Here is a 26,194-nt window from a genome sequence, read left to right on the forward strand (position 1 = left end):
CATGTTGTTTTGTCCTAGATTTAGAAAAAGAGAGAGAATTGCTTAGGGTGGAATGCCATATTTTTGGAAGAGTAAAGCAACCCTTTGTTCCAATATGTATGCTCTAAAAACAAAGGAGTTTCTTTTTGTAACAATATTATTTACTCTTTGTAGAAAATTAAAATATCAAAGAAAGGTATAAAGAAGACAACGAAAACTCTGTCAAATACCACTCTCTACTATGAGAACCCTCCTCAGTATTTTGTAGGACATTTTCTACCCCCATTCTACATGTGCGTGTATTCGCAATGTATGATATTCTACGTATAATGTTTTGCATTGTGCTTTTGACATCAAAATATGTTAGTGGGGGTTTCCATATCAAAATAAACATATAATAGCCACACAGAATTAGTTGACCGAATGTCAGTGGCCATTTAGGAGGCTTTTTAAAAAGTTTTTGTTATGTAAAAATTTGTCATATATTTCTGGAAAGGCAGTTGGTTAGTCAGAGTACGTGCATTTGCCGTTTTGGTAAATAGCGCCACATTGCCATTCAGAAAATTGATATTTCCAGTTACAAGACATGAGGGCGCTTGTTCTTACCTTTTAGTCAACAATGAATAATATCCATTTTCTTCACCTTTGCCAATCTGATATACTACAGATGATGTTTTTTTTAAATTTTTATTCTCTCATTGTATTCATGAGGCTTTAAATATTAACACTATATAACCTGACATCCCCAAATTTTATACACTATAATCCAGACTTGAAATATTCCACTATCTACTAGACATCTTTTAATAGTCCTTTGAACTTACCCCAAACTGAACCTCTTATCTTTAACCCAAACTTGTTTCTTAGCTTGCTGTCTCACATATTAGTAAATGGCTGATTCATCCTACCATTGCTTTGGTCACAATCTTGGAGGCACATTTGATTCTTCTTTTCTGTGTCTCATGCTTCCAATCCAAGTCTCTCCACAAAACCTGTTAACTTTTATAATACATCCAGAAGCCTACTGCTTCTCTTTACATTGGTGGCTACCACCATGACATAGGTCTTAATTATTTCTTGTTTGGTTGATTGCTCTTTCTTCTCTGGTTTCTCTGCTTTTCCTTGTCCTCTTATATATCCCCTTCTCGACACAGCCACCTTAGCATCCTATTAAATGTCAGGTGAATCATGCCACTCATCTGCTCAAAACTCACTTGAGATTTTTTTTCTCTCTCTCAGTAAAAGACAAAACTCCTGCAGTGGCCAACCAGGCCCAAAATGATTTGCTTCTCTTTCCCATTATTTCCCCATTTTTTCTGACCCCATCTCCCTTTCCATGCCTTTTCCACCTGTTCCAACCACGCTGGCCTCCATGGTGTTTTCTGCCCAGATCACTCAGAGGGAGGCTTGCTCTTGCTCCCTCACTTCCATTAGGTCTTCTCTCAAGTCGCCTTCTTGGCTGTAATTTCTTTGACCACTGTTCAAAATTGCTTCCCCATTCTTTGAAACTTTTGCTGTCGTCTTTCTTTCTTTCTTTCTTTCTTTCTTTCTTTCTTTCTTTCTCTCTTTCTTTCTTTCTCTCTATAATATGTATTTCATATTTTATCATTTGTTAATTATCCTCTCCCAGCTAGTGTAAGAGCTCCATGATAGCAGGGACTTCATCTTTTGTTTTTACTGCTGTATCCCGAGTGTGTAAAGTAGGACTGTCCCATAGCAACATGAAGTGCATAGCATAGACTGGGCACAAAATAAATGATGGATGAAATTTCCCTGCAAGCAAGGGGAGAGGGACAGAGGGAGGGAGAGAGAGAGAGAGAAAGAGAGAGAAAGAGAATCCCAAGCAGGCTTCATGCGCAGAGCACAGCCAAATGAGGACTCAATCCCATGACTCTGGGGTCATGATCTGAGCCAAAACCGAGTCAGACCTTGACTGACTGAGTCACCCAGGTGCCCCAATTTCCCTTAATATTTATCAAATTGATAATTAATGTGAGAATTTAAAAATACAGTTGTTTTTTTACCATGCATGTAGCAAATTTGTGTTTACAATTTTATGTTGAAAGAACATCATCAGAAGAAACAAGATATTGTCTACCTACCCTTTCCTCTTTCATACCATGGATATAGGCTCACAGTTATTGTCATGACTAGATGATTCTAGATCCTCCTAACTCACAGTTTCTTTCATGTGCAGACCCATTCTGAAGAGAGACCATTCCAGTGTGAGGAATGTAAAGCTTTGTTCCGGACCCCATTTTCTTTGCAGAGACACCTTCTCATACATAACAGTAAGTCAAAATACAAGCAGTTGAGGACAAAATGAATTCTCTCAAACTTTGCCCTTACAACTTTTGAGAATGTAGGCATCACAGAAGTGGACCCATGTGTAGTTTAAAAGGCTGGTAATTCTGCCTTTCAGCTCTCCTTCCTTTATCCTTGCTTTATTTTTCCACATTAAATCATTTTATGAGACATTTTATTTGTGTCATTTCTTACCACTATATAAAGTTTGTATATAAAATCGTTTCTTATGTTCGGCAAGGTATCTTTGAAATTTGTTCTGAAATAGACATTCTTGTTCCCTTTCAAATATAATGATTAAGGAAACGTGTCTGACCCTTTAAAACATGCGAATGTCTGGCATGATTTTATTAGCTCACGGACTCTTTTAAAGTTGGAAAGGACCAAAATACAAATCTAATGTAACCTGTTGATTGTTGGGGAGCAGAGAAAAATGAGACTCAGAAAAACACGGTGACAAATGCATCTGGAGGTCGCATATGGGTTCCAATAGTCACGTGCTTTTCCTACTTCTCTCTACACTGCCTCTGATTTCTTACTTCTTTTAGCAGGAGCACTGCTTTTCCTTGGGGTTAAGTTATACACATGCATACCATGCAAACTGGTAAGACAGTTCACTCAGAGCTATTTTTAGAATACTAAACCTTTTATACTCACATCGCTGAAGGACACTTTATTACAGCACTTTATTTCAGAGAAAATGTTATTGCTAAGTTGAGTTTTAAAGTGGGTTCTGTGTTCAGATATTGAAGTAACTAGACATTTGCTATGTTACTGTATCTAAAATTAAAGAAAAATGGCATAACATAAGTAATATTTGTATTTATTGCTTTTGAGTTGTTTAATCAGTAGAACATCTTCTGAAATAAAGTTACTACTGCTGATTAAATTTTTAATATGTCTGAGGAAAGCAAAACAATTAATCAGTTATGACAACATTAGAGATAAGATAGTATCTTGGAAGACATTTTCTCTGATTGAGTAGATGTATCTAAAATTCAAAATAACAAAGATATTAAAGTTTTTGAAAATACTGAGCGGTAATGATTATGATAAAATACATCTTTTCCTACAGGAAAGAGTGTTGTGGTCTTGTGCCATTCTGCATTTTATGTTACAGTTCTGGAGAATTTGTTAACACCACTTTTTATTTTCTTACTAAGGACAGCCATGCATTTAAGGAATGAAATTTGTCATGTAGCATATTTTCATTCCATTTCACTGTCATTTGACTAAGAAAAACAATCATTGTGAAGTGAATGGATTTTATTTTATTTTAGTTTAGTTTAGTTTTAGTTTTTAAATGTTTGTTTGTTTGTTTGTTTGTTTGTTTTGATGGAGAGAGTGACTGCATACGAGTGGGTGAGGGGTAGAGAGAGAGAGAGAATCCCAAGCAGGCTCCCTGCACAGAGCCTGACATGGGGCTTCATCTCAGACAATGTGAGATCATGACCTGAACCGAATTCAAGAGTCAGATGCTTCACTGACTGAGCCACCCAGGCGCCCCTGAGGTGAATGGATTTAAAGTAGGGATTGAAACAAGGGAACCTCATTCATACTATTAAGACTTCTGTGGGGGGCGCCTGGGTGGTTCAGTCAGTTAAGCCTCTGACTTCGGCTCAGGTCATGATCTCTCGGCTTGTGAGTTTGAGCTCCATGTTGGGCTCTGTGCTGACAGCTCAGAGCCTGGAGCCTGGTTTGAATTTTGTGTCTCCCTTTCTCTCTGCCCTTCCCCTGCTCGCGCGCTCTCTCTCTCTCTCTCTCTCTCTTTCAAAAATAAATAAACATTAAAAAAAAACACTTCTGTGGTCAAATTTATCCTTATGCTCAGGAAATTTTTCCTTGGGTAAATAAAATTTTCAATAACAGCAAGGAGTTTTTAATATAAGGCATCTATTACTTTCGATTTCAGCTGATCGATTCTCATAAACCTGAGACATGGGATTGAAGTGGCAAGTGTAGACTGTGCTTGCACATTCTGTATTTAATATAATGTTGATCAGCACATTAATCAAAGGCTTTATGATGCTGTACCAAGACTGGGAAATCAGTTTTGTAATTGTGTAAGTAGGCTATTGCAGGTAAAGTTAAATATCAGATAAGACCAGTGAGGATGGAGAAAACCAGAAGTGGGCAAAATGGGACAAAATATGAAAGGTGATCTTGCACAATATGAAAATTAAAACCTGTTTAACTCAAAACATGAAGATCACCATAGAAACTTATATCAGCAGGGGCACCTGGGTGGCTCAGTTGGTTAAGCATCCGACTTTGGCTCAGGTCATGATCTCACAGTTTGTGAGTTCGAGCCCCATGTTGGGCTCTGTGCTCAGAGCTCAGAGCCTGGGTCCTTGCTTTAGATTCTGTGTCTCCTTCTCTCTCTGCCTCTCCCCTGCTCGTGCTGTCTCTCTCTCTCTCAAAAATAGATAAACATTAAAAAAAAATTTTTAAAGAAACTTATATCAGCCTTCTGGCTCAAAATGTAAAGAATAACTTGTAATTATTATTTTGGAAATTATTGCTATTTTCTAACGCACTGAAAAGCAAAAAACAGCTTGATAGCTACCTTCTTGGTTTAAATCCTATCTTTAATCATAGCTTTATTTCTTTAAGGCAAAGAAATCTGATAACATCAGATAAAATCTCATCAGAATTTTTAAAATTCTGGTAAGTTTATAACAAAAAAATCTGGAATTAAATGTGAAAGGAGAAAGGTAAGAGCTCCCTTGGTATAGCTTGATGAGGTTTTGGCATAGGAATCAATATATGTATTTTTTAATTTTACATTAAAAATTTTTTTATTATTTTTTGAGAGAGTAGATGAGATAGAGAACACAAGTAGGAGGAAGGGCAGAGACAGAGAGGAAGACACAGAATCTGAAGCAGGTGCCAGGCTCTGAGCTGTCAGCACAAAGGCCAATGTGTGGCTCAAACTCACGAACCACCAGATCATGACTTCAGCCCAAGTCAGACGCTTAACTGACTGAGCCACCAGGCACTCTGGAATCAATATTTTGTTTCATGTGATAGTTTAATAGATATGCTTTGAAGGAGAAATCTTGGAGGATTGCTTTGTTTTGTTTTTTTTGGTATGTTTTTTTTTAATTTCTTTTTATTCCTGAGTTGATTTGCTATTATTTATAATCTTATGTCAATTGATATTTTCTTTTACTCTCACTGGTTATAAATGAAGTATTTAAATAAATTTAATATAGAAGATATATAAAGACAAACTAGGTTACAATAATAGCACCCAGCAACAAAAATTCACAAAGGTAACATAAACAGAGCTTTAAGAATCTACACAATTCATGCATGGTTTGGATGTGACTGTACCAAGCATTAGATTTTAACAAGACTATCAGAGATTTTAACATAAAGAGCTATAATTCTGTTTGAAAAGGATAATTTGTCTTTTTCTTTTTTTTCTCTTTTCCTTCTTTTTGTCCCTCCTTCCTTAAATTTGGTATGAAGAAATAATAGGATCTTCACATTTCTAAATTTATGCTAGTTATAATGGAGGGAAGTTTTATATAAGAGTTTAGTTCAAATTGAGGTGATCTCTTATTTCGACGTAGTAAGTTACCTGTATATTTTGTCTCATAGTTGAACATAATATGTGACTCTGTGCTAATACAGTTGTTCTCTACAAAGGGAAAATATATTCAACTTCTAGTCTGTCTTATTTGTATAACTATGTGCTATTCAAATTTTGTAACTTTCTGAGAGATAAAACTGTCTTCTAATTGTGCACATAGATCACTGAAAATGTACTTAAAGTAGGCCACTAGAGTTTGACGTGTTTGTTATGAATACCTACAAGGATAGAGAGCATTATATGAAAGTTTAAAAAATACCATATGCCCCTAAACGTAGTTTCTGGAGTTGCTTTCCCTGCCGGCCTAGGCTCCAGAATAAGAAGAAGGTGAAAACGCTCACAGGTACCCAGGGGCTCTAGAAAAGGAGAGTTGCTCCATTCCAACTGGCTCTCTGAGAGGCAGCCCCCCAAACTGTCTGAGAATCTGGGAGTTGAAACCTTTCCCCAGGTGTTTCACAGCAGACCAAGGACCCGTGTTAGGGAGACTGTAGTCCAGGTTCCTGGGACAGTGCTGAGAAAGGAAAGGGTGTTGTAGCCCTCTCCTGTCCTAGAAGGGGGCTGGCTCTGACCCATTTCTGTGTGCCCTCAGGGGCATCCCGCCCCAGCTTGCTACCCATGACCCTGTTTGACCTGTGCCCTGTCCCCTAAAAAGGCCACAAGGGTTGTGGTGGGAGTGAGGGACAAAAGCACCTTATCTCTTTAGCTTGACAGAAGCCTTTTGTCACCACAAGAACCTACTTGCCTCAAACCTGAGCCCCTGCTCTAGAAATACCTACCTTTAAAGAAAGTTCATGGTACCTTTAGAAAATTCGCTATTTCAGTCTCCACATTTTCCAATTAAAGAGACTGAGAACCTAAGAAAGTTAAAGGACTTCCCACTGGTCACACAGTGAATTAGCATATATGAAATCAAAATATTTCATAAAAAACTACCTTTTCTGGTTATGATAAATTGTTAGTAATATAGCTAAGTTTTTGAAGAAAACAACACTAAATCTGGTACCTCTGAGGGGCAGTTAACAACACCCTGCTCATCTGATGTTTCTCTTATTTGACTGTTTTGTTTCTAAGGTGAGAGGACTTTCAAATGCCATCACTGTGATGCTACCTTTAAAAGGAAGGATACTTTAAATGTTCATGTCCAGGTGGTCCATGAAAGACACAAGAAATACAGATGTGAGCTATGTAATAAGGCATTTGTTACACCCTCAGTGCTTAGAAGTCACAAGAAAGTAAGTAGAAGCCTTCCCTGAGTTGAATGGATTACATATTTAAGCTATATGGGCATGTATGCTCATTATCATGTGATAATCAATTTAATATTAATTAATCAATATATGACTCAAAATGACACATAAGGGATGCATGATTTATATGAGCTCTTTAGAAACTGTTCTATTTACTTTTTCAGAAGAGTTATATAAATTTGTATGAAGGTGAACCTAGATTTAAGTATGGATTCTGCACTGCCCTGAGCTATGGTGATACATGGGTCATACAAAATACTCAATGAGTGGAAACTTGTCAATTTTTGTACATTTTTGGATGAACATAGGGTTTTTTTTAAATGAGTAGTGCCATAATTTTATTTTTCAAAGCTAATTCAGATATTTATTTACAAGTTATTAGACTGAGCTCTTCCAGGACTGGAATGGTTCTTTTTCATCTTGCATCTCTGGGATCTAGGGAAGTTCCTGGTACAGAAGAGGGACTTGATAAGAATTTACTTAACTCAAATAAAATGATGTTCTTATGGTGATTTGGAGGTTATCTTTTTTATATGATGCTTATTACCTTAAGCAAATCACAAGGTTACTTTTATTTGTTTTATTAGTATACTTTAAGTATATTTTCAAAAATAGCAATATTCATAGTGTACCAAACACAGTTACAGTTTTTAATGTTGACATTAGAAATGAGTCTGAAGTGTAATAGGTTCTGCTATTTAGCGTGTACTCTGAGTGAATGTGAGGAAGTGACTCATGCTTCAGTGTGACTTTTATTTTGGTACCTATCCTCAATATAGCTGTTTCAAAAGGACTTACTTGAGGAACTTTCTTTTCCTGTTTCTTTAATATTCAGTAGTAATGATATTGTCCTCTTTTTTGAATTTCTGAATAAGATAATCTTTTAACTATCTTTGCTTGAATTACTTTTGTGCATGAATTTAATAAATTTGTATTGTGTTTTAATAAATGTGAGAAAAAATAGTTTTCAAGAGAGATATAGTTTGTGATCACAGATGGTCGTACAGTACATTTTGCAGAGCATTGTTCATTTTTGTCTCGTACATTCATCCAGTATTGTTCACATAGTGACCTGTTTCCATGCCTTTTTATCTGTATTTAACATATTTTAGTATTGTACCTTAAATGTCTTTTAAAACCAGCTAACCACTGGCACGTGGGTGGCTCAGTCGATTAAGCATCTTACTTCGACTCAGGTCATGATCTCATGGTCTGAGAGTTTGAGCCCCACATCAGTGTCTGTGCTCAGAGCCCGGAGCCTGCTTTGGATATTGTGTCTCCCTCACTCTTTGCCCTTCCCCACTCATGCTCTGTCTGTCTCTCTCTCAAAAATAAATATTAAAAAAAAATTAAGGGCACCTGAGTGGCTCAGTCAGTTAAGCATCCAACTTCGGCTCAGATCATGATCTCACAGTTCTTGGGTTCGAGCCCCGCATCAGGCTCTGTGCTGACAGCTCAGAGCCTGGAGCCTGCTTTGGATTCTGTGTCTCCCCCTCTTTCTTCCCCTCCCATGCTCATGCTCTGTCTCTTTCTGTTTCTCAATAATAAATAAATGTTTAAAAAATTAAAAAAAATTAAACGATTTAACAAAATTCTGTTCCTAAGAAGATATATTTTTGAATTAAACCAAAGGAACATTTTAATTCTTTTCATTAATATTGACTTAATGTTGTTTAGTTTGAAACTTATACCATTGACAAGTAACTTAGGTTATATAAATGAACAATGAAATACTTATGTAGCAGCAAGAGAAGTTCCATGGATTTTATAAGATACTATAAATAAATTGGTAGTTGCCTGCTTGGAATAATCCAATGTTGTAATAATAGATGTATACAATATCTAAACAACCTTACACTAATCAAGAAAAAATTGTTGTAGTTTGCTCCTCTGTCAGGGAACGAGAAGAATATAGGTCTGCTATATGTTAAAATGTTATACCATTTCCTTTAAAATGAGCCATAATGTGAACCATGGGAGTAACAGCTCTTACTCTGAAGAATGTATAACTGTTTTGTGTAAGAAGTTGTAGTGAAAATGGAAAGTTAAGTGCCTGCCAAGTGCAGAATCAAGGAGATGTCTGTGGTAGCTGGTGTCATTGGCTAGTATGGCAGTTGGTTAGACTGTATTTCTCAAACTTGATTATAATATAAATAATTTTCGGTGGAAAAATATTTAAAAAGACACTGATGTTGACTAAGGTATTTAGTTTATAGCTCTTTAAAAAAATTACATATACAATAGTTGATATACAAGTATAGATTATAATTCAAATATGAAAATTTTCAAATTACATATCAATAAGGCTATGAAACTAATTATATTAAAGTGAACAATTAATTTAATATGGAAGATGAGAATGTGTTGCTACATTGGTGCTTTTTTGAGATTATCAGGTGATGAGGTAACTGCCCTACCCCTTTTTCTATCCCAGGCAGTGTGTCCCTTCTGGTAACACATCATTAAAAAATATATTTTTAATGTTTATTTATTTTTGAGAGAGGGATAGAGCACAACTGGGGAAGAAACAGAGAGAGAGAGAGAGAGAGAGAGAGAGAGAAACACAGAATCTGAAGCAGGCTCCAGGCTCTGAGGTATCAGCACAGAGCCTGCTGTGGGGCTTGAACCCGTGAACTGAGAGATCATGACCTGAGCTGAAGTCAGACACCTTAACTGACTGAGCCACTCAGACACCCCCAATTTTAAAAAAAAATTTCAATGTTTGTTTATTTTTGAAAGAGAGAGAGAAAGAGTGTGAGCAGGGGAGAGACAGAGACAGAAACACAGAATCCGAAGCAGGCTCTAGGCTCTGAGCTGTCAGCACAGAGCCCAATATGGGGCTTGAATTCATGAGCTGTGAGATCATGACCTGAGCCTAAGTTGGACATTTAACCAACTGAGCTACTCAGGAACCCCAAAGATGCCCCCATTTTTCAAAAACATTTCCTATTCTTTTTATATTAGCCCATGGCAATTCAAATAATAATAATAATACGTGCCAGTAATTTGCACAAAAACTAATACAAACACAAGTCCTGGAAACTCTGTTTTATGGTGGTAACCCAGGTCATCCACTGTCTGCTTTTATTGATTTGTAGGTCATCATTGAAATAAAAAAAAATAGTTTCATTGAGAATGTGCAGATATCCGAAGTAATTTCCTCCTTCTCCCTTCTTTGTGCCTTCTCCTAAGTTTAAAAAATAATGGGACTTGAAAATAGCTCTGACCCCTCAATTATTGGAACAATCTTTTTGATGTTGGTAGAATAGCTGGTATCCTGATGAGATTGTGAGACAAGTTTTAAAAGCTCCATCTGCCTCCTCTTTTTAGAGAGGTCACTCTTTTCTTTGAACTCTCTAACATTCTGTCAAAATTCACTTTTGATGATACATATTCATCTTTCTTTGTATGATTGTTTTTATGCCAAGATTAAAGGTATGTTGAGAGCCAGGATGTTCTTTCAAACTGCTCAATTAACACCTGCTGATTTAAAGATCAAACCAGATTTATATTTCTTTTTGCTTTGCAGTAAAATGAATCCAGTCAGACAAGCATAATGCAAGTAACAGATTACTTTATTGAGATTAATTTTGTCCTCAAGAGCTAAATACACACAAAGAATGTGAAAAATGCTTCTAAGGAAGTATTTCTTGGCAGCAGTCAAGGGCAGCCGTAACCCCATTTTGATTATGTGGTTTTACCAGCATATACTGGTTTTGTATAACTTAATCATTTTTACTTGGGGGCTCCGTGAAGGCTTAAAAAGTAAACTGTAGAATTATTTTCAAATTAGCACTAATGCATGATTCTAAAGTTTGGTTTTGGTTTTTTTTTTTTTTTTGAAGCAGTGGGAACACCCATGATAAATTGTTTAAAATCTCATTGTGATATTAAATCATTTTAATGAAACGTAATCCTGGAAAAAAAGGATTTACCATTGTCAGAGGCATTTCATCATTTTTACCTAATTCTTTATATTTATCCTTAACTCTTTTTATTCCTTTCGCTTTAGACCCATACTGGAGAAAAGGAGAAAATCTGCCCATATTGTGGCCAGAAATTTGCCAGCAGTGGTACACTGAGAGTTCATATCCGTAGCCACACAGGTATGTAGATTATAATTGGTAATAAAAACAGCTTAAAGAAATACAATTCTTTTAAGACAAGGAATATTATAATATTATATCCCCGATTAATAACTAATCTTAGCTGTTTTCTCTGCTTTAAAATTTTATAGAATCCAGTTCCTTACTCTCGGAAAATTTTAAATAAGTTTACTTTCCCGGGGCACCTGGGTGGCTCAGTTGGTTGAGCATCCGACTAGGCTCAGGTCATGATCTTGCAGCCTGTGAGTTCGAGCCCTGCGTTGGGCTCTGTGCTGACAGCTTAGAGCCTGGAGCCTGCTTCGGATTCTGTGTCTCCCTCTCTCTCTGCCCGCCCCCCCCCCCCCCACTCATGATCTGTCTCTCTCTCTGTCAAAAATAAATAAACATTAAAAAAATTTTTTTTTAATAAGTTTACTTTCCCAAACTAAGTTAAATATCTGAAATAGAAATACTTTAGCTAATGTTTGGTTGTGATGTAATTGTGATTTACTTTATATTCTATTCTAATGGATGGGATAGGGAATAGCAGTTTTACGTTTTATAGAAGGCTCAGGGCCTCCTCTTAAAATTACTTCCTATAACTGACTTCAGATGTGGCCTTTTTAAATTCAAAAAGTCCTTGGAATATTGTTTGAATGCTGTAAGATTTTATTGAAAAAAGGTGAGGCAACCATAATATCCATTATGTCATGGATTGCTTCCTAAAGAGTTGTCTTCATTTCTTATGACTTTTTGTGCAATTTCTCCCATGGAGGAGGGTTATGCCCTAGTGAAGGCTGTATAAACAACTAAATATTCTTTTTTATATTTTTAAATGAAGTATAGTTGACATATAATATTAGTTTCATGTATATAACATAGTGATTTGATAATTATACACATCACAAAAAGCTCACCATAAGTATAGGATAAGTCTAGTTACCATCTGTCACCATACAAAGTTATTACAATATTATTGACTATATTCCCTATGCTGTACTTTTCATCCCCATGACTTATTTTATAACTGAAAGTTTGTACCCCTTAATCTTCTTTACCTATTTCACCCTCCCACCCCCCCACTGCTTTCTCCTCTGGCAACCACTAGTTTGTTTCTCTATATTTGTAAGCCTGTTTCTCTTTTTGTTGCTATTGTTAGTATTTGTTTATTTGTTTGTTCATTTGTTTTGTTTTTCAGATCCCACAAATAAGTCAAATAATATGGTATTTGTCTTTTTCTAATTTACTTCACTTAGCATAATACCCTCTAGATCCATCCATGTTGTTGTGAATGGCAAGATGTCAGTCTTTTTTATGGCTAAGTAATATTCCATCATGTATTTATACTATGTTTTCTTTATCCCATTTATCTATCAATAGATACTTATATTGCCTTCATGTCTTGGCTCCTATAAATAAAGCTGCAATAAATGTAGAGGGGCATACATTTTTTTGAGTTAGTGTTTTTATTTTCTTTGGGTAAATACCTAGAAGTGGAATTACTGGATTGTATGGTACTTGTATTTTTAATTTTTTGAGGAACCTCCATACGGTTTTCAAGAGTGGCTTCCTCAATTTACATTTTCACCAACAGTGTACTAGGGCCCCCCTTTGTCCACATTCTCACCACTATTTGTTATTTCTAGTTTTTTTGTTACTAGCCATTCTTAATGATGTGAGATGTTATCTCTTTGTGTTTTTGATTTACATTTCCCTAATGCTTAATGATGTTCAGCATGAAGTCATGTGTCTGTTGGCCATCTGTATGTCTTCTTTGGAAAAGTGTCTATTCAGGTCCTCTGCACATTTCTTTTAGTGGATTATTTATTCTTTGGGTCTTAGTTGTATGAGTTCTGTATATTCCCTTACTGGATATATCATTTGCAAATATCTTTAAACAATTAAATATTCTTGAAAGAACCTTGTCTGGATTTTCTCTCTTAAGTAGAGAAGTACTTGAAAAGACTTGAAAAAAAATACTCTTAATATTGATAGCCAGACTCTTGTACATGAATCTTAATGGTTTTCAGTAGTTAGACTGTATGTGGTAAACTATTTAGCTAGATTACATTGCTGAAGATTCCTATTCAAGAACCATAGTATTTGACTTTATCAGTGTATTCCCAGCACCTGGTGCAGTGTCTATCTCAGTAACTGTCTTGCGGATGAGGAAATGTTAGTTTACATAGGCTAAAGAATCAATAGTACAATTATTATACATAGGTGGAGGAAAGAATAGCAGTGGAACATAATTTCTTATTCTGAAAATTATTTGGCTAAAGCTAAAACACAGAATATCAAAGTAGTATTTGTTATCTTAGAGTACCCTCTTTTTTTATTTTTAATTTTTTTAATGTTTATTTATTTTTGACAGAGACAGAGACAGAATGCGAGTGGGTTAGGGGCAGAGAGAGAGGGAGACACAGAAGCAGAAGCAGGCTCCAGGCTCTGAGCTGTCAGCACAGAGCCCGACGCGGGGCTCGAACTCACGAGCTGTGAGATCATGACCTGAGCCAAAGTTGGATGCTCAACCGACTGAGCCACCCAGGCGCCCCTAGAGTACCCTCTTAAATACTATTAAATGAAACCATAACCAAGAACATATCAAACAGTATACATAATGGCTATGAATAATAGGTGCCCTAAAGAGAGGAGGTCTTCTTGCTTAGAAGTATCTAGGGAAAGTGAAGTTTTGGGGACAAACCAGAAGCAGAGAACAGCAAAAAGAAAAGAAGAGAGAAGCAAAAGACAGGAGCAGAGAATCACACTGAAGGCAGGTGGACTTAAAATTATGCCAGAGATTTAGCACCATGTCCTGATTGTACAGAAAAAGCAAGTGATTGATATAATTTCGTATAATTTTCTCCTTTTCTTAGGTTTCCTTCTTACAGGATATCATGAGAATTTTATGTTCAGTAGCTTTTCCTTTCCTGTCAAGTTTTTCAAGATCCTAAATCATTGAATATGCTGAAGCTTTAATAATTTATAAACATAATCTTGATTGACTATTGATAAGGAGCTAATTTACTATCATGTTGTCTGGCATAAATAATCATGGGATTTTCTTAATGTATTACCTTTGGAAAAATGCATTTTCAATGGGAAAAAACGTGTTTAGGTCCCTCTGTTTCTGATTAACCTGGCCTTTCTTTTTAATAAATGTTTAATGGAGAACTTGGTTGGAAAAATTATTTTTGGCGGTGTTTTGAATTCTGAACTATTAGTGTTTCATTAATTTCTTTCTTGAAATTAAACCATAATGGGCTCCAAGATAACCTTTCAAAATTTAATATACCTTTATCAAAACTTGTCCTTGGCTTTTTAAATTATTATTATCTTCCTTGTTGGGCATACACCCAAAGTATGCTTGATTTCTAAGTCTAAAAAAGAGATTATAGGCAGTAAATTTTGTTAAAAAAAAGAATATTGTCCCGTTCCTTAAAGAGCTGTTGATAGTAGCAAAATAAATGGAAATAGAGCCTTCATATCCAACATTGAAGAGATTGGTTAAATAAATTATGATACATCTATAAATTGGAATATTCTGTAAGGAATAAAAAAATATTACATATTATATTATTTGTTAACATGAAAAAAATAAGCAATATAAGTTACAAAACCAAAATGATGTATTTTTGTAAGGATAAAACATTTCTATATAAAGGTACTAGAGTTAAATGCTAAATTATTAGCTGTGGTTATTTCTTCGTGTTGCACACATGGGCAGTTTGAATTTTCTTCATGATTTTCTGTGTTTTCTAATTTTTATATACTAAGCTTCTTATATAATAAAATATTTAAAGTATATTAACATTATGATTATGCAGGTAACAACTATTATTAGATTCATGCTAAATTATTAAGGTGTGACAGGTTTCTGCATCTTATTCTCAAAAGGGCCAGCAAAAAGTGTAAAAACTATATGTTTTAAAAAGGAAAAAATGAGAAAGCAAATATGGTGACATGAAAACCTAAGTGAGGGCTATAGTGCCTACTATACGATTTTTCCATTTTCCTCATGTTTCAAAATTTTCATAATTAAAAGTGGGAGTGTCTTATTCCAATGAGAACAACTGAGTGGATACAGATGGCGGCTCAGAACATCCAGCTTCATAGCTTACATCTTGTTCACATCTCCCTCAGAGCCTAGTTCCTTCAACAGGAAGACTTCTAGTCTTTAAATATAAACAGACTTTCTGTTGTTTTGTTTTGTTGCTTATAGTAGTGCTGCTCAGAGAAAACTCAGATTCTTCTGAAAAAGCAGAGTTTTATCACTTCATGCCTAGTCATCTTGAAAAAGGAATTCCATGAAATTTGCTATTGGCATACAGGGCTTTTAGAAGCTTTAAAAAACAATACAGTGGAAAATATATGCATTCTTTCCCAAAGAAGGCTTAAAGAGATGGTGAGGCTTATACCCAGTTATGGTAGTGGTTTCCCCTTGCTTTGTGCAAAGTGACTGCCCCTTATTTCATGGAACTCATCAACTACCAGTTCTTTTCCCATTTGACATCCCGGGCTCCCTTCTTGGGCTTCATTTGCTTTCCAATGAAATGTAACTTTCTCTGTGATATATTACCTGACCATCCCCTACCCTCCAAGATAGGTTGGCATGCTCTATCTTATACTGCTCTCAACACCGCATGCTTCCAAATACTCATACTTCTTCAGCCATCTGTAGATTCTCTGTTCCCTTAGAGCTGTGTTCATATCTGATAACTTATTTGTTTACTATTCAAAGAACTGCCTGGCATAGAGAAAGAACTTAGTGAATGCCTCTTGAATAAAGGAATCTACAAATAGATTGCAGTTCCTGTGGGATAGTGGAAAGCATGTTGGCTTCATGTTGAAAAATCCTGGATTTGAATCTAAATTTAACTGACTATAAAATCACTTTTTCATAAAATGACATAAAAATTGTGGCAGTCACCTCAGGAAATGCTAGAATCAAAGAATTAATCGCTAAATTCCCTAATCTATTAGCCAGTCCCACCTCAATATAAAGTTGGGCCCTTTGCTCTCCTTTCCATTCTTTACCTCATGGCTTCATCATGTAATTGGTTGGAAACAATTGTACAACAAATAATAGTTAACAACATAGTTTAAGATTTAGCTCACCAATATATAAAAAATTACAGTGCTTAAATGAATAAATAAAGAACCATATTTGGCCAACCAACACTAAAAACTTACTATGACTCCTTTTAACTTGGAATTGCCTAGTTTTGAAAATTCTTATTAGAAAAGGTAAAGGAAATTGGTCCTGACAAATGCCCTATCCATTTTGTTTGACAAGGTTCACTCTACAGGAACCGGAATCATGACAAACAATTGTGTAGTATATTATAGTCTGTTGCTCTTTGTAGCCTCTCATCTAGTGGAGATTTGGGGTTCTCATTGTTTACTATATGCTTTTTTAAATGTTTATTTATTTTTGAAAGAGAGAGACCAGAGTGCAAGTGGAGGAAAGGCAAAGAGAGAGGGAGAGAGAGAATCCCAAGTGGGTTCTGAGCTGTCAGCCCAAAGCCTGACACAGGACTCGAACCCACAAACTGTGAGATCATGACCTGAGGTGAAGTCAGACGCTCACTGACTGAGCCACGCTGGCACCCCCATTATTTACTATATATAAATGTCTTTTTTCAATTATGATATTATCCTTACCTTCCATATTTGTTCCATGACTAAATTCTGAACTAAAGTTTAGGGCCAGATCAGGCTCAGGTTTTTAATCAAGTTTATTGAAGGAGAGAAGCTCTTTCAAATATTATCTGAGTTAATTCTTCCATGGCTAGTGTCCTGGGTTTCTAAGACCATTCTTACTTTCTAGATGAGGCAGAGATTCAGAGAAGCAAATGACCTATCCAGTCAAGGTAGTAAGATCCAAATCTTATGACTTTAAGTTCTATTTTATTTTGGTGTTATCTCTTCTTTTTTACTACAAAAGCTACATGGCTGCTACCCAGTTATTATAATTACACAAGAATTACACAAATTCATTAAGTTCTCCAGTAAAAAAGATGAGGAATGAAATTCTACAAGTCACATATTATTTTAATAGTATGAAAGTTTTATCCTTTATAATAATTTTTTAAATGTTTATTTTTGAGAGAGCACACACTTGCGGGGGGAGGGGCAGAGAGAGAAGGAGAGAGAATATCATATAGGCTAGACTCTGCATCCACACTGTCAGTGCAGAGACCTGCCCTGGGCTCCAGCTCACCAACTGTGAGATCATGACCTGAGCCGAAATTAAGAGTCAGATGCCTAACTGACTGAACCACCCAGGCTCACCTGAGAGTTTTATCTTTTAGAGTCAAATGGAAGGGGTGTGTATGTGTGTGTGTGTGTGTGTGTGTGTGTGTGTGCGTGTGCGTGAGCACGGGCATTTAGCATTCATATGCATCTGTTCATTTTCTCCTGAGTCACCTTTATGACAGGCAATAACATAGAAAATGATGATTAAATTTATTTTCCCAGATTTTTTTTCCCTTTATTATTTTAGAGCAGTTTTAGGTTCACAGTGAAATGAAGGGAAGGTATAGAGATTTCCCCATCTGTTCCCTCCCCCGCCACATATATACCTTCTCCTGTTATCAACATCCACAACCAGAGTGGTATGTGTGTAACAACTGGTGAACCTACATTGACACATTATAATCACCCAAAGTCTGTAGCTCACATTAGGATTCACTCTTGGTGTTGTGCATTCTTTGGGTTTGGACACATGTATAATGATATGAGTTCATCAGTATGCTGTCCTACAGCATATTGCATAAAATATCCTATTTTAAGGCACTTGCACTACCTTAAAATCCTCTGTGCTTTACCTCTTTATCCCCCAACCCTTGATGACTGGCAACCACTGATCTTTTTTCCTGTCTCCATAGTTTTGTTTTCTGGAAAAATACTTGACATATACATAGTTTGACATTTTTCAGAATGCCATGTAGTTGAACAGATTACTTTTTTTATCTCTAGGAAATGATTATTAATTGATAGTTGGGCCTTTTAGTGAAATGGATGTACAGTAAGATTTTTATAGAGCTGATAGTCTTTATTTTTTCCCCATTATGTTGAAGGAGTCAATTTCATTTTTTTTTTGTAATATTGAAACTGTCCACCAATATTTGGGGAAACCAAATCTCCTTTTTTATAACATCAAATAACATTAAGTTTTATGAAGGAAAACAGGACTCCTGTTTGTGTTTCTTCCTTCCAGTTTCCCAATTGGTATCTTTCATCATTTTCTATCAGTATAGTGACAGTGTTGCTTTGTGTAATATTAAAGGCAGTTTCCTTCATATTAATTTTCTTAGAACGGGTCTTATTTTATTTGTCCATGATTAATGGGGTCATTCTGTAAGACAATGATAACTTAGCTATTAGATTACTACCTGTTAGTTCCAGGAGGAGTCTTAGTGTTTATGTTACTGTTTTCATTTTAGTCAACAGTGCTTAAAAAACATTTAAAAACTCCCCTTATTCACATTTTGATTGGTATTATCCTTTACTATCTTAAATAGCCAACCAGTCGTGTCCTTGCTTCACCTTGTTTTCCCTCCCCTCTCTTCTCCTCTACCCATTACCACCATTCTGTACTGCATGGATGAAGTCTGACAAAACTTCGTGTTTTTTTTTTTCCCATTAACTTTGAAAATGTTATTTTTACAAACCTTGTATCCACCTTGTAAAGTCCATTCATCCTTCATAATTAGGTGATTAGAAAAGGATCATACATGGCAGGTATGTACAAGGCATTTGCTTTTATACAGATTTGAAGGGACACATGCACCCCAATATTTATAGTAACATTATCAACAATAGCCAAATTATGGAAAGAGCCCAAATGTCCATTGACTGATGAATGGATAAAGAAGATGTGGTATACACACATACACATACACACATGTACACACACCCAATGGAATATTACTCAGCCATCAAAAAGAATGAAATCTTGTCATTTGCAATGTGGATGGAACTAGGGTGTATTAGGCTAAGTGAAATATGTCAGTCAGAGAAAGATAAATATATGATTTCATTCATATGTGGAATGTAAGAAACAAAACAAATGAACATAGAGGAAGGAAGGAAAAATAAGATGAAAAGAGAGAGGGAGGCAAACCATAAGAGACTCTTAAATACAGAGAAGAGGGTTGCTGAAGGAGGTATTGAGTGGGAGGATGGGCTAAATGGGTGATGGGCATTAAGGAGGGCACTTGTTGGGATGAACATTGGGTGTTATATAAGTGATGAATTACCACATTCTATTCCTGAAATCATTACACTATATGTTAACTAACTTGGATTTCAATAAAATTTAAAAATTAAAAAAATAATAAAAACATAAAGTATAATAGTCTTCACTTTTAGAATAGAAGTGAATTTCATAAATTTTCTAGTTTAAGCCTCTTAATGGCACCCATGCCCTGCAAAATTCAGTGATTTGCTAAGGTTATGCTACTGTTGTTCCTCTGGAGCTAAAGGCTTAAACTTTTTTCAGTGTACACATTGCTGGTACTTTTAGTTCTTATTCTAATTTTTACTGTTACTCTTGAACTAACTATAGAATTACATACATTCCTTCCATAATGTTTGGTGATATATCAACCAGTTGAGGATGATAGTCTCAATTTAGAAGCTTGAGGGTCTGTAGTTTGTTACTTAATTCCAGTTATGGAGAAACTTTCTCACCATAAAGTCAGCTGTCTCTACTTCCTTGTTATTTAATACCTCGATCATATCCTAAATCTGGATCCTGGAGTCAGATGACAGGCACTCACTCCATTTTATTTATTTCCTCCCAATGTGAGCTTTACAGTAAGTTGCTTAACTTCTTCAAAGCTTAGTTCCTCATCTAAAGAACAAGGATAAGCATAGTGCTCACTTCATGGCATTGCTTTGAGGAACAAGTGAAGGTCTACGTCAGGATCCTTGCACCGCCCCTAGCCCAGTGCGCGCACGCAGTAGTGTGAGCTGCCGCCACCACGGTTGCTGTGTGCTTTGTCTTCGGTATTCCTGCCTGAATTTAACCAGTTACGCCACCTCCCTTGTTATACGGCCCGCCCCTCTGTTCCCAGTGTCATCATCATCATCTTTTTATAACCTTTAGCAGCAGAATATAGATCATCTGTACAACATAGAGGAGGGTTTGCTGTCAAACAGGGATGCCTTGGGGTGAGTGAGGGTGCATGTTCTGTGTGTCGCCGTCACCATCAGTGAAGGTGAATGTTTAGGTTTGTGCCTGGCAGGCAGCTCTGTAATTTATCATCCCGTTTCCTAAGCTACAGAGACAGGGATGGCACTCTGCAGGTCAGCCGAAATGGTGGAGCACATTCTCCTGTTGGTTTATAGCTTCTTAGGGTCAGTGAGAGCTGGGGTCAGTTCTGCAAGGGAATCCATGGACTGTGACATGAATTCCATCAGTTGTTCATAAATTATGAAAGAAATTCTAGGAACTGCTTTTGGGGTTTTAAAGCTCTGGGCCAGAAGGTTAATTACTTGCCTACAGTTCCAACCAACTTTTTGTGTTAATAGATACCGGCTGTGTTGGCCCTTCTGTTTAGGCTTGCTTGCACATTGTCATTTGAATGTAGTAATAAATCACTGTCTTAGGAAACAGTTAATTTTTTTAGTAAATACCTGTGATCAGCTTAGAAATAAAGGATCAGTATATCATAATTTGATTGTACTTGGGTTTTAGCTGCTGTTTTCTGATTCTTTTTCTAAAGGAATTCATTTATTCTTTTTAGAATATTCAAAGTTATAAAAAAGTAGCTATAAATGATTATAAACTGTATTAAGACAATATGATAATTATGAGTAAATAAAAATAGGCGATTAGCAAAGTAATTATAAACACAGATGAACATTAAAGGCATGTTTTCCACGTTTTTACAAGAATTAGATTACCTTCTATGTTGAGAGGAAGCTTATTTTGCTATGTTTATTTTCTAGGTGGTTAATTACTAATATTAGGCCAAATTGAATGTTTTTTTACCTGCAGATAATCTAACAGTTAACAGAACAGCTGAGTGTAGAATCTGCATACAAATGAATGATATTCTGAGTATCACAATTCCAGAGCCTTACATTTTCCTTAAGAAGTCATTCCTGGGTAAAGTCTTAAACTACATGATTTTTGTTTTCTCTGCATTATTTTGACACTTCAGATCGTTTTTGAATACTGACCACATCTGTCGAATGTTAATATTTTTTCCCTATTTTTTACTCTTTCTGTACTTCACTCCTCCCACGTGATTTTTGAGTTAGTGATAAGCATATATAACAGCTTAAAAGAAAGGGAGAAATATTCATTTTCATTTTCATTGGTAGTATTATAATCTTTTTAAAAAATTTTTTCAAACATTTCAAAGGCCCTAGTTTCTAATGCAAAAACTATAGTGCTTATGTCAGGGCTTGTCATTGGGTGGATATGAGGCACGGAGGGAAGAATGAGGGCGTAACACTGGTCTTGGAATGTGGCATCATGAACAGGCATCAACTGGATTAGTAATGTAGTCACAATGACTCCAATTATAGGGATGATTTGAAATAAAGCACTGTTGAGGCACCTGGGTGGCCCAGTCAGTTAAACATCTGCCTTTTTTTTTTTTTAATTTTTTTTGAGAGACACAGAGACAGAGTGTGAGTGGGGGAGAGACAGCGAGAGAGGGAGACACAGAATCTAAAGCAGGTTCCAGGCTCCCAGCTGTTAGCACAGAGGCCGATGCTGGGCTCAAACCACAAACCTTGAGAACATGACCTGAGCCAAAGTCGGACGTCTAACCGACTGAGCCACCCAGGCTCCCCAAGTGTCTGACTCTTTCAGCTCAGGTCATGATCTCACAGTTCCTATGTTCGAGCCCCATGTTGGGCTCTGTGCTGACAGCACAGAGCCTGCTTGGGATCCTCTGTCCCTCTCTCTCTGCCCCTCCCCTGCTCATGCTGTCTCTTTCTCTCTCTATAAATGAATAAGTAAACTTTTTAAAATGTACCATTGTTTGGTACCTCTCTTTTTATCATCTCTTCATTTTTTTTGGTATACTTGGATCTTTTGATTGTATTATTTGATATAATGGAAGTGACCCAGACAACAGTTTTCATCAACTGTATCTCAACAGCTTTATCTGTTAGTACATTTCTACATAATATGAATAGCGACCTGTATCCAATTTGGGGCACCAACATTTTCCTTTAGTTTAGGAAAACTATAAGAGATTTGTTTCCTCTGATATACACTTTCTTCTACCATTGCTACCACTTTCTCCCCCGAGAACAGCTTCTCTGTGTGTTGTTTTCCTGCAACTCTGAAGTGTGCCTTGGGGCTGGGGAAGGTTTTATTCCTTTTCTGGTTTGCGGGTAAGGAGAATCATTTTCACAGTTTCTTGCTGCTCAGAGTTATATACTCTTGATTCTTGCTCGCTGGCACTATTAGTAGGTAGACCCTCTGTGTGCAGGCTCCTGAGGTTTGACTACTTCATCACTCCAGGACCTCTGTTCACAAACTATGCTCATAAATACTGGGCTAAATAACATTTCCGGTGGAGATTCCTAAATATGGGAAACTGCTGGGTGAAATTCTTAGTTTTCCCACCGAAGTCTGACTCCCTACGAACAAAACCAAATCAGTAATTACCTTCCCTTTGTCTACTTACCTACCTTAAAATGTCCCTTCATACCGTAGTGGGGAGAACTCGTGTAAGAATTGTTCTTTCTTGGTCAGAGTTTTTAAAACTTTGCCCGTGTCTGGATTGTTCAGATGTTTCTCTTGTTTGTGCGACATTTGCCTTTGCTTCTGTCGGTGCTCACGTGAAGGACTTTGTGAAGGTGTCGCGCTCCCTTCAGACAAATCACATGTGATCATGTCATGTATACACCTGGTTGGCTGAAGTCAGAGCATCTTCACTAGGGAGTCTTTTACTTTCTTTTCCTAGCTACATATTCATGAACTCGTCTTTTTTTTATTCTGCCTCTCATGTTCTATTTTGTTTGCATCTGTAAAATGCAGTTTTTATATTGCCTTCAACCCATAAACAGTTGTGGCTTTTTATTTGAGATTAGAAAATTAGTGAGCACATGGCTCTCCTATTTTTCTGTTCCTCTATGAACCTCACCTCATTTGATTTGGCATCTCTTTAGAAATGAGGGATGGACACTGTAACTATATTCAGGAAAAGAATGCATCTTTTGCTTTTTCTTAGCTCCATTCGTAGAAATTGCATTTAAAAATTGGTTTGTTTTGATTCAGATGGCAGAAATTTTGAATTTTGATTCATTCAGTTAATGAATGTTTCCTCATTCATTAATTTTGATTTTTATATTTTATTGCCCTTCTAATAGTAACTATTAGAAGTTACTAATTTCTTCTAATTAGTAAATTAGAAGAAATTTCCTTCTAATAGTAAACTATTCAAACTTTTAAAAGTTGAAATACAAGGTGCGTGGATGGCTCCGTTGGTTAAGCCTCTGACTTTGGCTCAGGTCATGATCTTGCGGTTTGTGAGTTTGAGCCCACATCAGGCTCTGTGCTGACAGCTCGGAGCCTGGAGCCTGCTTAAGATTCTGTGCCTCCCTCTCTCTCTCTGCCCCTCCCCTGCTTGCTCTCTCTCTCTCTTTCTCAAAAATAAATAAACATTAAAAAAAAAAAAAACCCACAGTGCTCTCTCTGGTTGGGAATAAATATTCCAAAAAGAAAATAAATAAAAGTTGAATTACTCAAGGAGAAGATGTCAAGTTCAGATTTTTGATGTCTTTCTTTCAGAGAGGGTGTCCTTGGGCTTAACTTCTTCAGATCAAGTGAGATTTTGGGATCTGATTAATAGGAGCATTCCAAGAGTAACAACGTGGGGTTCAGTGAGTTCAGTGGGGTTTCATGGCTCTTTCTGCTGCAGGAAAAAAAAGAAGTATTTCAATTAATAGAAAAGTGCCAAGAATGAACTTCAGTTACTCCCATCTGTCAGGGTAACATTTCACTTCTCTCTGTGGTGTACTTTTAGTTTATTAGATGCTCCATAAATTGAGGGGGTTGGAATGGTGGAATTGGAAAAGTGATTGGATGGTGCTTGTGCAATTAAATTTTTTATTTAATTTTTATTTAGAATGAGTCACTTTGATGTCTTATAACAATGCCCTTAGTCCACAAAAGCAAAACAAGATAGTCTCATGATATTTGTGGAGAACAAATTTAAAGCTCTAAAGTATTCCCATATAGAACTTATATTTTGAAGCTCAACCACATGGAATAATTTTAGAGTATTTTTCATGAACATACACTTTTAAGTTTTGCTTTTTCAGTTGAAATTTTCCCTCTCCAAAATTGATTGTTTGTTGGAAAACTCAAAGTGAAAAGTAAAACTATGGCCCCCAAATCGTTGTGTTATTTAATCCAATTATTTAAACATTATTTCATTTGAATTCATTGAAAGTGGGAGTTTAACTTTATTTTATCTTAAATTATGTTATCTGTGTGTATTCATCTTTTCATCTCTTTAGAAACTTATGAGAGGTCTCTGAAATCTCATAGGTTTTAATTATATTGACGAAATAAAAGTTAAAATTATTAAAATATTTTCAGAAAATAATCTGCTTTTATTTTAATCAAAATCTCTTAAAATGTATGCATTATATATTAAGCTTTTCTGCTTGCTTAAAATCTTCCACAGCATAGGGCTCATTGGCTTTACATTTCTGTTTTTAAATTGTGGCAAAATATACGGAACATGAAAGTTATCATTTTAACACTTTTTAATCTTCAAGGTTGGTCATGGTCATTATTGCTAAATGTGTTGCAGTGTGTTTAGTAGCTTGAAATAAAATTTGATCGCAGATCCCTTTTATAGAGTGGCCAAATTTATTTCTTAAATCCAGGGGCTAATTTGAGAATATCAAGGTTTCTAAGACGTTGGACTTTGAGGCTGGTTGTGGAACAATAGATGGATGGTCAGTGATGTTGTGGCTTTGGGGTCCTTTTGTCATGAAGATACATGCTAACCTGCACTACCTTCACACATTTTAGGATTCTGTTTTATTATTAATATGTTAATCCTTTGGTGAGGTCTAGAGTTCTGATGTCTTTAATTAAAATTACATTCCATGAAATAACGGTAACGTCAATAAATTATAATCCTAATGGCATATATTAAACCAGAATCTGATTTTTCCTGTTTTTAGCTGTTTTTGCCAGAGGATGGTTGTGGTCATTGTGCATTTTCTTCTTCAAAGACTCAAGGTAACGTGTTTGAGGACTAGGCTAGTCTCTGATAAGGTGCTCCATGTGGCATCCAGCTGTCCCCTCTTGTTACCACTAGCTGCATCAAGAAGGCCCTCTCCGGGGTGCCTGGGTGGCTCAGTCAGTTGAGCGTCTGACTTTGGCTCAGGTCATGATCTTGTGGTCCGTAAGTTCGAGCCCCGCGTCGGGCTCTGTGCTGACAGCTCAGAGCCTGGAGCCTGCTTCAGATTCTATGTCTCCCTCTCTCTCTGCCCCTCCCCTGCTCATGCTCTGTCTCTCTCTACCTCAAAAATAAATAAAACATTAAAAAAAAAGAAAGCCCTCTCCAATTTTCTGCAGCTCTTTTCTGAACATCCTCTACCCTCCTCCCTGCACATTTCAAATACTTAAGCTATTTCAATCTTAGGTGGGCCAGCTATGAGAATTTGGAGGCACGCACTTACTTCAAGTTCAGTAAGCTTAAATACTTCTTTTTCAAGTTTTTTTTAAATGTTTATTTACTTTGGAGAGAGAGAGGGAGAGACAGGCAGACAGACAGAGCATGAGTGGGGGAGGGGCAGAGAGAGAGGCAGACACAGAATCCCAAGTAGCTCCAGGCTCTGAGCTGCCAGCACAGAGCCCAACATGGGGCTCGAACTTGCGAAATCATGACCTGAGCCGAAGCCCAGTGCCCAACCAACTGAGCCACCCAGGCCCCCCTTAAATAGTTCTAATTCAAATATGAAGAGTTAAAAAAATAGTGTGCTTC

At 36.4% G+C, this 26,194-nt stretch overlaps 1 protein-coding gene across 5 annotated transcripts in view; it reads left to right on the forward strand.

Moving 5' to 3' along the window:
• Nucleotides 1-26,194, forward strand: part of PRDM5 (PR/SET domain 5) — a 206,345-nt gene that overhangs the window by 124,531 nt on the left and 55,620 nt on the right. For all 5 annotated transcript variants that reach the window (XR_003421502.2, XM_027063646.2, XM_027063671.2 and 2 more), the window contains 3 exons: nt 2,177-2,270; nt 6,953-7,113; nt 11,141-11,234. Coding sequence is in view for 4 of the 5 variants with exons in the window: in XM_027063646.2 (XP_026919447.1) it covers nt 2,177-2,270; nt 6,953-7,113; nt 11,141-11,234 (349 nt within the window). In the remaining variant the exon portion in view is untranslated. The remainder of the gene's footprint in view (nt 1-2,176; nt 2,271-6,952; nt 7,114-11,140; nt 11,235-26,194) is intronic.

The sequence above is a fragment of the Acinonyx jubatus genome, chromosome B1 (assembly GCF_027475565.1).
Source record: "Acinonyx jubatus isolate Ajub_Pintada_27869175 chromosome B1, VMU_Ajub_asm_v1.0, whole genome shotgun sequence".
NCBI lineage: Eukaryota > Metazoa > Chordata > Mammalia > Carnivora > Felidae > Acinonyx > Acinonyx jubatus.